Source organism: Pelophylax lessonae, assembly GCF_965119305.1.
Source record: "Pelophylax lessonae genome assembly, chromosome: 2".
In the NCBI taxonomy this organism is placed as follows: Eukaryota; Metazoa; Chordata; class Amphibia; order Anura; family Ranidae; genus Pelophylax; species Pelophylax lessonae.
Window position 1 is genome coordinate 101,224,212 of NC_138769.1, and position 13,291 is coordinate 101,237,502.

At 46.3% G+C, this 13,291-nt stretch overlaps 1 protein-coding gene across 1 annotated transcript in view; it reads left to right on the plus strand.

Moving 5' to 3' along the window:
• Positions 1-13,291, plus strand: part of SON (SON DNA and RNA binding protein) — a 301,593-nt gene that overhangs the window by 114,101 nt on the left and 174,201 nt on the right. Inside the window, exons 4-6 of the mRNA XM_082247959.1 lie at positions 318-8,106; positions 8,791-8,983; positions 9,020-13,162. Of these exons, the coding sequence (XP_082104085.1) occupies positions 318-8,106; positions 8,791-8,983; positions 9,020-13,162 (12,125 nt within the window). The remainder of the gene's footprint in view (positions 1-317; positions 8,107-8,790; positions 8,984-9,019; positions 13,163-13,291) is intronic.

The window sequence follows — 13,291 nt, forward strand, 5'->3', positions numbered from 1 at the left end:
GGCAGGAGACGGAGATCGAGGTCGGCCTCGCCGGGCAGGAGACGGAGATCGAGGTCGGCCTCGCCGGGCAGGAGACGGAGATCGAGGTCGGCCTCGCCGGGCAGGAGACGGAGATCGAGGTCGGCCTCGCCGGGCAGGAGACGGAGATCGAGGTCGGCCTCGCCAGCCAGGAGACGGAGATCGAGGTCGGCCTCGCCGGCTAGAAGACGGAGATCGAGGTCGGCCTCACCCTCCAGGAGACGAAGATCAAGGTCGGCCTCACCCGCCAAAGGACGAAGGTCCAGATCGATTTCACCTGCCAGGAAGCAGAGGTCCAGGTCGGCTTCACCTGTGAGAACACGAAAGTCCAGGTCCACCTCACAAAACAGGAGGCAGAGTTCTAGTTCTGTGTCCAGGAGAAGGAAATCTTTGGAAAGACTTCAAAGGTTGAGTTCCAGTTCTGTTCTAAAAAGACAAAGGTCACGGTCTAGTTCAAATGCTAGAAGACAAAGTACAAGATCCACCTCTGCTGCTAGGAAGGGATCTAGGTCTACTTCACCTTCAACAACTAGAATACCATCTCAATCCAAAACAGTTGACAAAGTCAAAGACAAATCAGTTGAACGAAAGCAGAAATCACGTTCTAGATCAACCAGTAAAATAAGAATTTCCGGGCCCACACCTTTACATGAAAGCCAGCTTTCTATTTCTTCAACTATTAAGCAAACTAAACCTGCTTCCTCATCGGAAACCATTAGTAATGAAAGTAAACTTCCCCAGATGACTTCAGAATCACTTTTTAAAGCTGAAACTATATATCTGGACAAAACTGATACACCAGTAGAACGAATAGAATCAAGTGAAAATGCTCGAGAGACTGACTCCTGCAGTGGTTTATCGGTAACTAATCAAAAATTGTTTGATTCTTCATTCGAAGCATCTGCCTCAAACATGCCATGCAGTCCGTTTGAGTCCAATTCTCAGCAAAACCACCATAGTGATATATCTGATAAAGAGATGCTCACATCTACAACTATTTCATTAGAACCCTACAAGCCCTTTGACCAGACTTTTTTGGACTGCACAGAGACTAATGATGAGAAACTGCAAAGTTCATCAGGAGGGGCTGGAGTTTTTAATGACAGTCTATTTCAATCTTCACAGAGGGTTAGCGCAAGGCTTGCTGAGAAACCTTGTAATAAAATTCACAAACCTGACCTAGTGTCTGTTGTGGAACATGAGTTGGACAACACTGGTTCGGAAATAGAGAAAACATGTACAACCAAACATAAAGACTCTCCTGATGTGTATAAATCAACTATTTGTGACCAGTACAGTATGGAGAATGAACTGCCATTTAGTAATCAAGCTTTACCTTCAAATTATAGCAGCCTTGAAGCAGAAGGCAGCAGTTCTTACCTGGATAGGGCCAATAATCACTTTGAATCCAGCAACCATCAAATGAGTAGTGATGATGATTTTAAGAGACAAAGTGTAACTTCACCTTCAAAATCTGATGTATCTTGTGTAGAACCCTCCACAGAATCTTCTAGGACACTGACCATGCAAGACACCTCTTCACGCAGTGATGAGCATGACATTGAGTTGAATCTTATTCATAACCCTTTGCACCATGCCTCTCCCACTAGCAATGTCACGTCTGATGCAGGAGTAAAACCAAATGCAATTATTGCTACCAACAATACAAGTTTGGAAACCTCATTAAATAATCAATCTGAAATTCATAGAAGAACTTTAAAAGAGGAAGTTGCTGAAAGTTATTCCCAAGGAGATATGAATTCTAATAGTCTTTTAAAGCCTGAAAATGCTTCAACCTCTAACTTTGGTTTGCCAAGTAGAGAGAAGGTTGTGCTGCAGAACTCTGCTGCAGCATCTCATACTACCCCGTTTGCTGAACAGAGTCATTCCATTATGTCAGAACAGACATTCAGTGAGCAAACAAACAAGGACATTACATGTGGCAACACTGCAAAAAAAATTTCTTCAGAGAATTTTGCTTCGCAAGGACTAATCGATCAAAAAATGACTAGTATATATGATAAAGATGACTTACTGATTACTACAGACACAGAGCTCCCAAGTGACACTGAAAATCATTTCATAAACCATCCAGAGGTAGAATTAACACAAGCAGAAACACACATATCACAGTCAGACTTGGGAGATGAACCTCCGCTTTCCCCACAGAAAACTCTGACACCTGACATGCTTCCCTATTCTGAAGATCAAAATAACAGAATGTTTCACGAATCTGGACAATCTGGTCCACTTGGCCCTACATCTTTTACTGATGGTACATCATCTTCCAGACAAGTACTTGAACCTGTTGAACAGGGTGGATTTGACCAGTCCCTTTATAGTGCTTCTGAAATCGTTGGATGCATGTCTGCTCCTTCAAATCTGTATGTTGTGTCTTCCACTGCAGGTCTTCGAAAAGAGTTTAATGATAAATCCCAAAATTGCAATGAGATTTCCGAAAGCGTCAAAATAGAGAAATCTTTTCCTATCAGTCGTGAAATACATGTTGATGATCGCAGTAAGGAAGACTCTTTGTCAGCTAGTGATGAAGGTGGAGCAAGTACTATTTCTGTAGGTCTTAAAGATTTAGAGTGTGCTGTTTCTGATAAAAAGCAAAACTTGAGATGTGAGGCAGAACCGGAATCTGTGTCTTCTGTGCCAGATAAAAAGTGTCCTGAGACATCCAACATTTTTGTTCCCAGAGAAATGCCTTCTCTGGAGCAGCAGATACATATCCAGTTAACTGATACATTATCGAAGACAACTGTGGAACAATCAGATGGAGATAATACTTTACCAAATTTAGAGTATTCCTTTTTGTTGGACAACAATGAGAATTTGGATAATATTACTAACTCTACTAACACAAATGAAGACCGTAAAGATCATGTGCCGGATATGTTTCTTTCCAGAGTTTCTGAAGACGGTAAAACAGTTGCTGAAAAAACATTTGAATTAGACATGGAGGATGATAACCACGGTCAAAAAAACTCAGCTAGCCCTTACACTGCTTTGAATGTTGCTAGTTTGCCTGTCAAACAAAACTCTGGCCCTGAAATGAGTGTTAAACCAGTTACTGAAGAAGAGCGCAGCACCAAACCTGTTTCTAAGCTTGATAAGAAAGATAATCTGGAAGTAGATGTTGAAACTAAAAGAAAAAATCATGGCCAAGCTGAATATGGATCTTACAAAGAGTCTGAGTATGTTTGTTCCAACACCACTGAAGTCCAGAAGATATCTACATCTGTTCATGAAATGCAGAAGCCTTCAGCAATGCCAGTACAGTTTAAGTTTAGCAAAACTTTCAAGACACTTGCAAGTTCACAGCTATGCAACACATCTGATGAGTCTTCTGATAAAGAAACTTCTAAAGTCAGTTCATTGTCTCTTTCTGCAAAGGCAAGTGCTTCGTGTGTTGATTCTTCAAGGACCAATGCTAAATCACCTCCGAATGTTTTACATCGGAAGCAACTGGACACGCCTTTATTACCAGAAGCTTTACAAACAGATAATTTGTCTGTGGGATCAGATGGCAAAGATGTCTTGCAGCAAGATGTCCATACAGATGACTCACAATCTAGTTCTGCTATCAAACATGCTTTCCCCCACATTTCTAATGCTTTATCTAAATTGGGAGTTAAACAGCGGCAGTACCGCTCAAGATCTGTGGCCCAGGATAGCCGCTCTCCATCTGTGGACAGGCAAAGGGGTTCTCGATCAAGATCTAAATCTACAACCAGAAAAAGACATTCGCGTTCGAAGTCTGTTTCTCGGAAAAAGCGATCTCAATCATCATCTAGAAAAAAAAGTTCTCATTCAAAATCCGCTAAAAATAAACGATCTCGCTCAAAATCACATGGAAGGAAGAGGCGTTCACAATCTAAATCAAAGAGTAAAAAAAAACATTCACCATCCAAGTCATCTGGAAAGAGAAAGCGGTCACATTCAAAATCCTCAGAAAGAGTCAGATCTGTAGGGAAACCAGAGAGTTCACGTTCCAAATCAAAAACTCGAAGAAAGGGAGTGCACACACAATCTCCAAATGGTAGCCGAAGATCGCGGTCTAAATCCACAGTTAAGAAAAGCTCACGCACCAAAAATTTTGATGTCAAGAAAACATCACGATCGAAGTCTGGGTCATCAAGGAGCCGCTCACGGTCAATATCTATATCAAGGAGACATCTTTCACATTCGAAAGCTTCTTTGCACAGGAAACCTTCTCGATCAAGTTCAAAATCTACATCTCCTAATAAACGGTCCCTTTCAAGAAACAAGGGACGTTCTCTCTCTCGATCTCCTGCCCGAAGGCACCGTAGTCGGTCAAGGTCACATACACGCAGACATCGGTCAAGGTCTCGAGGAAGATGGCGTCGTTCCCTGTCATCCTCTAGAAAGCATTCTAGATCATCTTCTAGAACGTCTGGTACTTTGTCATCAAAGAAACGACGTTCAGTGTCCAAGTCACCAATGCGTGGCCATCGGTCAAGATCCCAAGCCAAACTAAAAGATAAATCTCCTGTAACTAAGCGCAAGTCCATATCTCCTGTACCACAAAAGAAATCTACCCAATCAAAAGCCGCAGCTTTTAAACATAGCATTGGACTAAAGTCTCTTATTCAGAAACAGTTATCCCAAGCCAAGTCTCAAGGATCTGGTGGAAAGTTGTCCAAGGAACAGATACCATTATCAACAATTGCAGCAAGAGCACAGTTACCTGCAGCCACTTTTTCTACTAGAGCACAGGTTTCTGCACCCAGTTTGAATACGAGTCAAATTGCTGTGCCCAACTTGGCAGAAGTGCCTCTACCTAGTGAGAATGGAAATGGGCAAATTCCTGTGTCCAGTGCGCCCCCTGAACAGCAAATGTCTGTAACTAGTTTAGCACCTGAGGCACCACTGCCTGTGCCTGACCTAACTTCTGCAACTCCATGGCATGTTCCTGATATGGCTAGTGGGGCACAGTGGCCTGTACCTGATATTGCTGCAGGAACTCAGTGGTCTATGTCAGATTTGACAGCTGGTGCACAATGGCCCATGGCTGACCTAGCAGCTGGCTCACATTGGCCAATGCATGATTTAAGTGTGGGAACACAATGGTCTGTTCCTGACCTTGCTGCTGGAACACCATGGGCGGTGCCAGATGTTGCCACTGGTGCACAATGGACTGTGCCTGATTTAACTGCAAGTACGCAGTGGACTGTACCTGATCTCACTGCTGGATCTCAATGGGCTATGACTAATTTTGCACCCGGAGCACAATGGTCTGTTCCAGACTTAGCAGCTGCTGCACAATGGACTGTACCTGACCTGACTTCAGGAACACACATGCAAAGTGCAGACTTGGCCACGGAAGCCCAGGTTCCGGGCTCTGACCTAGCCACGGAAGCCCAGGTTCCAGGCTCTGACCTAGCCACGGAAGCCCAGGTTCCCGGATCTGACTTGGCAGCTGAAGCTCAGGTTCCAAGGTCAGACCTGGTCAGTGAAGCTCAAGTACCTGTACCAGATCATATACCTGATAAGTCAGATAATCTGGTTTCTGAAGGACATAATTTGATGCCTGATGTTACTGCTGAAGCGTTGGTGCCCGTGGCTAGTGGGACACTTGTACCTGATGTGGCTGCTGGAATCCCATTACCGGATGTGACCGCTGCAACACAGACTCCAGTACCCGATGTGGCTGCTACCGCAAACATGCCAGTTCCAGATGTGGCCACTACTGCTCATAGCCTAATGCCTGGCTACGCTTCTTACATTGCTGTCCATGAATCTGTGTTTGAAGACTCAACCAAACCATCTGTTTACTTAGATATATCTTTGACAGCTGGAGAACTTGAAGAGAGTGCCTCTGCACCCGAATCACTTGTGTATACTAAAAAACTGCAGTCTGAAGCTCTTGATAGGACTGAACATCAAACAGCCCTTGAGTCCTTGCCTAGTATAGACCACTGTCCGTCTAGTGAACTGCCCTCGACACATGCGACTGTTCCTGAAATGTCAGACAGCCTTTCGCAGGAAGAAATATCTGTGAGCTCTGAATCTCAGCTTGAAAGTGAACACTGTAGTATATCCAATACCCAACTGTTTGGCCCTTGTTTAAGATCTGAAAACACTTTTATTGAATCTACTCTGGATCAAGGTAGCTCTGGCATGCCTACTCAATTTGAATCTTGTACCAACTCAGACTGTCAATTATTACCAGCATCTGATACTGATGGCACTTCAGGAATTAATCTGCATGCTGGCCCTAGCCTAATACATGTGTCCTGTCCTAGTCCAGTGCAATCCTACATAAGTCCTAATCATGCTACTTTGGTTGACCCATATCCTAGTCCAGATAATAATGTATTAATAGAACCATATTCCAGTCCAGAGCATCCCATTTTGGTCACTCAGTATTTGGATTCTGACTGCCAGATACTGACTGAACCAGATGCTGTATCTGATTGCTCTGTACTCGCTGCTTCCTGTGCCAGTTCTGATCATTCTCCAATAGTTAAAACTGGTTCTAGCCATGACCACTCCTGTGAGGAGTTGAATGAGCCCCATGTCAACCTATATCGCCTCCAGCAACCACAACCCTGCACTACCCTGCCTTGTCCAGAGCCAGCAGAGAGCTGTGCTAAACCTAATTATCTTGAGCAAGGTACCACATATGTTAGTTCCAGCTGCCACATTTCAGTAAATAGTGCTGAACCAGAAATCCCTCATTTGGTTGAACCCTATGGCAGTCCAGAACACCCTCAGCTTGTGGAACCTTATGCCAGTCCAGAGCAACCTCAGCTGGTAGAACCCTATGCCAGCCCAGAGTGCCCACAGCTAGTAGAACCTTATGCCAGTCCAGAGCACCCACTGCTTGTTGAACCATATTGCAGTCCAGACAGCCAAGAACTGGTTAAATCCGTTGCCAGTCAGGAACTTTCTCAGGGAGCTGAGACATTTTCCAGGCCAGAAAGTCCACAAATTGTTCAGTCATGCATAAACTCAGAGTGTCCTCAGCTGATTCAACCATTTGACAGCCCATGCCACCCACAGCTGGACCAGCTACTTGCTAATCCAGAGCAGAGGCAGCTGGTTCAACCAAATTCCAGCCCAAAGTCCTCCACAAGCCCAAAAAGTCCACAAGCGAATAAGTCATGTGCTAACTGGGAGGGCCCTCTGCTTGTTCAGCCTTATGCTGACTCAGAGCACAAGCTGGAGCAACCATTTGCCAACCCAGAGCCCATTCTCGTAGAACCATTTACAAACACAGAACATCTACAAGTTAATACTTTTACTGTCCCTGAGTCCTCAGAGGTGGTTCAGTCATGTGGCAGCCAAGATTGTTCCAAACTGGTTCAACCATATGACAGCCCAGAGCACCCACAGCTGGTTCAGCCATATGACACTCCAGAGCAGCCGCTGCTGGTTCAGCCGTATGGTAGCCCAGAGCAGCCGCTGCTGGTTCAGCCGTATGGTAGCCCAGAGCAGCCGCTGCTGGTTCAGCCGTATGGCAGCCCAGAGCAGCCGCAGCTGGTTCAGCCGTATGGCAGCCCAGAGCAGCCGCAGCTGGTTCAGCCGTATGGCAGCCCAGAGCAGCCGCAGCTGGTTCAGCCGTATGGCAGCCCAGAGCAGCCGCAGCTGGTTCAGCCGTATGGCAGCCCAGAGCAGCCGCAGCTGGTTCAGCCGTATGGCAGCCCAGAGCAGCCGCAGCTGGTTCAGCCGTATGGCAGCCCAGAGCAGCCGCAGCTGGTTCAGCCGTATGGCAGCCCAGAGCAGCCGCAGCTGGTTCAGCCGTATGGCAGCCCAGAGCAGCCGCAGCTGGTTCAGCCGTATGGCAGCCCAGAGCAGCCGCAGCTGGTTCAGCCGTATGGCAGCCCAGAGCAGCCGCAGCTGGTTCAGCCGTATGGCAGCCCAGAGCAGCCGCAGCTGGTTCAGCCGTATGGCAGCCCAGAGCAGCCGCAGCTGGTTCAGCCGTATGGCAGCCCAGAGCAGCCGCAGCTGGTTCAGCCGTATGGCAGCCCAAAGCAGCCGCAGCTGGTTCAGCCGCATGGCAGCCCAGAGCAGCCGCAGCTGGTTCAGCCGCATGGCAGCCCAGAGCAGCCGCAGCTGGTTCAGCCGCATGGTAGCCCAGGGGAGCCGCAGCTGGTTCAGCCGCATGGTAGCCCAGGGGAGCCGCAGCTGGTTCAGCCGCATGGTAGCCCAGGGGAGCCGCAGCTGGTTCAGCCGCATGGTAGCCCAGGGGAGCCGCAGCTGGTTCAGCCGCATGGTAGCTCAGAGCAGCCGCAGCTGGTTCATCCGCATGGTAGCCCAGGGCAGCCGCAGCTTGTTCAGCCGCATGGTAGCCCAGAGCAGCTGCAGCTTGTTAAGGTGCATGGTAGCCCAGAGGAGCCTCAGCTGGTTCAGCCGCATGGTAGCCCAGAGGAGCCTCAGCTGGTTCAGCCGCATGGTAGCCCAGAGGAGCCTCAGCTGATTCAGCCGCATGGTAGCCCAGAGGAGCCTCAGCTGGTTCAGCCGCATGGTAGCCCAGAGGAGCCTCAGCTGGTTCAGCCGCATGGTAGCCCAGGGGAACCGCAGCTGGTTCAGCCGCATGGTAGCCTAGAGGAGCCGCAGCTGGTTCAGCCGCATGGTAGCCTAGAGGAGCCGAAGCTGGTTCAGCCGCATGGTAGCCTAGAGGAGCCGCAGCTGGTTCAGCCGCATGGTAGCCCAGAGGAGCCGCAGCTGGTTCAGCCCTATGACAGCCCAATAGATCCTCAGGTGGTGCAGTCGTATGGCAGCCCAGAGCACCAGCAGCAGGATCAGGTGTGTGACAGCCCACAACATTCACAGCTTGTATTGCCATTTGACAGCATAGAATGCGCATATCTGGTTCACCCTTATGCCATCACAGAGTGCTCAGAACTGGATCAGCCACACACTAGCCCCAAACCTTCACAAGTAGATCAACCACATGACAGATCAGAGCATCTGCAGTTAGATGAACCATATACCAGCCCTAAACACTTGCAGGCAGAACAACCACATGCCAGCCCAAAGAACAAACAGCTAGCTCAATCATATACCATCCCTGAACACTCCCAGCTGGTGCAACCATTTGACAGTGAAGTTCACCCCCAGCTGATTGAGCCAAATGACAGCAGTAAGCACCTGAAGCTGGTTCAGGCATGTACCAGCCCAGAGCATCCACAGCTGGTTGAATCTTATGCCAGCCCAGAACACCCACAGTTAATTGAGCCATACTCCAGTATAGCCCACCCACAGCTGGTTGAAACACACTCCAGTCATAACCACAGCCAATGTGAGGAAACAAATTCAAGTCCCGATTTGTCTCCAGACCATGGGTCATCCTGCCATGATATTGATGAAAACCGTAAACCAATGCAGTCACCTCTGTCTGATTCAAAATTTGACAACAGTTTGCCTGGAAAATTTGATGCCAATACAACTGGACCCTTGCTAGATGTACCCTGCTCAAGTCTTCACCAAAAGCATGAAAACAGTCCCAAGCTCAGTAAGCCAGTTTTGGAAGATTGCATTGAGACTTCATATACAATCTCCTCAGAACTCTATAATGCTGCAGATAAATCTCTCCTTGGGGATTCTTCTGAAAGTTCTGTGCATTTGGTATCAAAGGAGGACTCTATAGACTCTGATCGTTATTTAACTCGTGCCTGTCATAGCTTTGACACAACCCAACTGGATAGATCAGCTTCCAGTATTCATCATCTAGAGCTTGACCATTCTAGTCCTTTTCATCAGTCACCACTTGAGAAGTCTTTATCTGGTAAAAGGCAGCTACATCTGGAGGTTCAACAGCCCGAGAAAAAGCTTGACCTGGCGAAAGATTGTGTGGACGTTGACCAGCCCCATTTTTTAGAACACCACAATTCAGAGGACTATTCTTCTTCAATATCTTGCCCGAATAAAGAATGTTTTAGCACCAACCAAGTTCTTTCTCTTGATGTTATGAATGTTTCTGGCTTGCCTTTGGATGAGCAAAATGGCTCTAGTACTGACCAGTCTATAAATGACATGCATCAAGATGTTCAACAAGTCAATCCTATTACAACGAACCCAGAGAAGCCCAGTATGCCCCTTCTGGACAGAGCTACTTCTGATGTTTTCTTGGCCGAAGGAACCATATCAAGTATTGATGCACATTTTGAAGACAGGGCTGTCCCAAGTGTAGAGCAGAAAGAACAGTCACACAAATTTGAAGGGGATAAAAACTCGGATACCACTGAGCAGCTCCTGACTGACAAAAGCACAGAACTCTTTGAATGTGATCCTCCATATAGGTTAACAGATCAGACTGACGCACTTTCAGGCAAGGCTTATTCTAGCCCTGATAATTTACTGCAGAATGAACCATTAGAAATGTGCAGTTATGCACATGCAGAAATTAAATCCCATAGACCTAATCTGTCTCTTAAAGAGCACCTTCTTGTGAGTGCTAGTGAGAGAACCTCCTGGGATGCTTCTGAGAAAACAGGTTTGCATAAAGACTATTCCAAGAATGAACAGATTCTAAGCAATCCTGAAATCTCTGAGCTTGATGAAACAGTTGAAGGTAGCACATCATCCATGAGAAGCAAGCCTTTATCCCCAGTGCATATTTGCAGCAAGCCGTTTGTTGCTATATTGTCTGCAGAAACCGAAGAACCTTCTACCAGTTTGTCTTTAAAAATTCAAGATAAAGAAGACCACTTTCTGTCTGTCCATGTTTCTACATCTGCTGAAATTAACACGCATGTAGCAGAAGATTCTGGGGATAATGTTCAGCTTGATCATGAATGTAAAATTACACCACCAGACCTTTTGCCATTTGACTCTGAGCAACCTACACATCTATATACACATAATTCTGAATCGCCATCTGAGCCAGTTTTATTTATCTCTCAACCACCTCCTGAACTTTTGCCTTATGATTCTGAGCAGCCTGCAAACCCTTTCCAGAATATTTCTGACTATTCTTCTGAACAGGATTCTTCCGTCTTTCACACTCCTCCTGAGCTATTGCCTTATGATTCTGACCAGACTATTATGCATGTTTCTAAGCCAGAAACTTGTGAAGGAAAACTCTCTTTAAGCAACGCAACTGACCCACCAGATAATTCCTCTGCTACATCTGAAAATCCATTTGTTAATCCGCTTTCTGTACCCAGTGTTGGTGAAGAAACAATTAAAGTACAGCTTTGTTACGCTGAAGAAAAGGATACCTCTATAATTTCAACAAAAGAATTGGATTGTGTTGAGTATGAAACGTCTAAATCTTCCATATTGACCCATGCTTCAAATTTAAACAATCCAGAAATCGTTGAACAGCCAGCCACTACCATTTTTGATGCTGAATTCGAACAGGAGCTACCATCCTTCCGATCTTCATGTGATGGAACAAAATGTGTGGTTGAACAGCTAACTTTGCCTGAAATAACTACCCCGCATGATTTAAGCCAAGGAGAACATTCTGTTGAGCATTCACAGTTAATAACAGAAGAATCTGAGCATTCACTGTTAACAGAGGATTCTAGCAAATCGGCACCTCCTGTTGCAACTGCAGAGCTAGAGCAGGTATCTTTAATATTAAATGCATGTGAGATACTAGTGGTGCAGTCCTGTTCTGATAACAATGATATGGTGAACTTTTCTGAACAGGAAAAATTATCTGTGACACAATCACCTGTTGTTAAAGAGGTCTCTAACAAGCGGTCCCGTTCCAGGTCTTTGTTAAAAACGGAACTTTCAAATTCTCTGTCCACAACCACAAAACGAGATTCACCTTCAAAACGTGTAAGTAGATCTGCACGCTCACGTTCTGGATCAAAGGACAGAAGAAATTCCAGAGCAAAGTCTACCACGAGAAAAAAACGGTCACGCTCCAAGTCGATGACACGTGTCAAGAAATCTCGTTCAAAGTCTGTGGTAAAAACTAGAAAATCAAGGTCAAAATCTGCTACTCGAAGAAAAAAATCAAGTTCAGTTTCTGATACAAGATTTAGGAGATCTCGTTCTAGGTCTAGATCTAAGAAGCGACGTTCTCGATCAACATCTGTAGCCCACAAGAGATCTTCTCGCTCTCCATCTGCAGCTCATAGAAGGAGGTCTCGATCGTCTCGAAGAAAACGTTCCCACTCTACATCGGTAGACCCTAAAAGGTCACACTCTCATTCCGTAGCTCGTAGGAAGCGCTCTCGCTCACTTTCTTTAGCCCGTAGGAGATACTCTCGTTCCCGCTCTCCAGTTAGGAGGAGGTCTCACTCTTCATCTGTTCACCGCAGAAAACGCTCACGATCATCTTCAGTAGCTCGCAGGAGACGCTCCCGCTCTTCCTCATTCACTCGCAGGAGACGTTCCCGATCCTCATCTGTATCTCGGCGAAGGCATTCACCCTCGCAATCTGTAACACGTCGAAGAAGATCTCCATCTTTAGGTCGACGGAGACGTTCCCGCTCCCCTTCATTGGCACACAGAAGACGTTCCCGCTCTGCTTCTCACAGAAGGCGTTCTCGCTCACCCTCTGCTTCTCGCAGAAGACACTCTCCATCTGCCCCCCGCAGGAGGCGCTCCCCTTCCCCATCTCCCCCTAGGAGAAAGCGTTCTTCCTCTGCTGCTCGCAAAAGGCGCTCCCACTCTACCTCAGTAACACGCAAAAGACATTCTCGATCATCATCTGCTTCCAGAAAGAGGAGATCCAGATCCTCTTCTGCTCACAAAAGGCATTCCCAAACGCCATCTATTGCCTGCAAAAGAAGGTCAGAGTCTAAATCACCAACCCCAAAATCACCGAAAATTAAACAGCGAGCTCAATCAAAGTCTGATCGATCACGGAGTCGCTCTCAAAGTAACCTAATCCGTAAAAGGAAAACTCGCTCGAGATCTTCCTCAAGAGACCAAAGTAAGTCAAATGAAAAGAGACGGAAAAGGTCTAGCTCTAAAGAACATTATAGCATCAAACAGAGAAGGAAAAGTCGAACCCCTCCTAGAAGGAAAAAATCAAGATCTCCTGCAAGGAGAATAAGTCCATGCAGATCTCCTGTTAGAAGACGCCGTTCAAGATCACCAGTAAGGAGAAAAAGCTTTAGCAGGTCGCCTGTTCGTAGAAAGCGATCAAGATCCAGAGACCAATCAATGGACTGTGTCAGATCACCAAAACGTCTCACAGATCTTGGTAAGAACTTTTTTTTTTTTTTTTTTAATTTTATTAGATTTCTACCTATAGAAAAACATGTTGTGAACTGTTAAGTTAGGCATGACCTAGATTATACAATTTTCTTTCCTTCAACCTGTGGATGGAGAA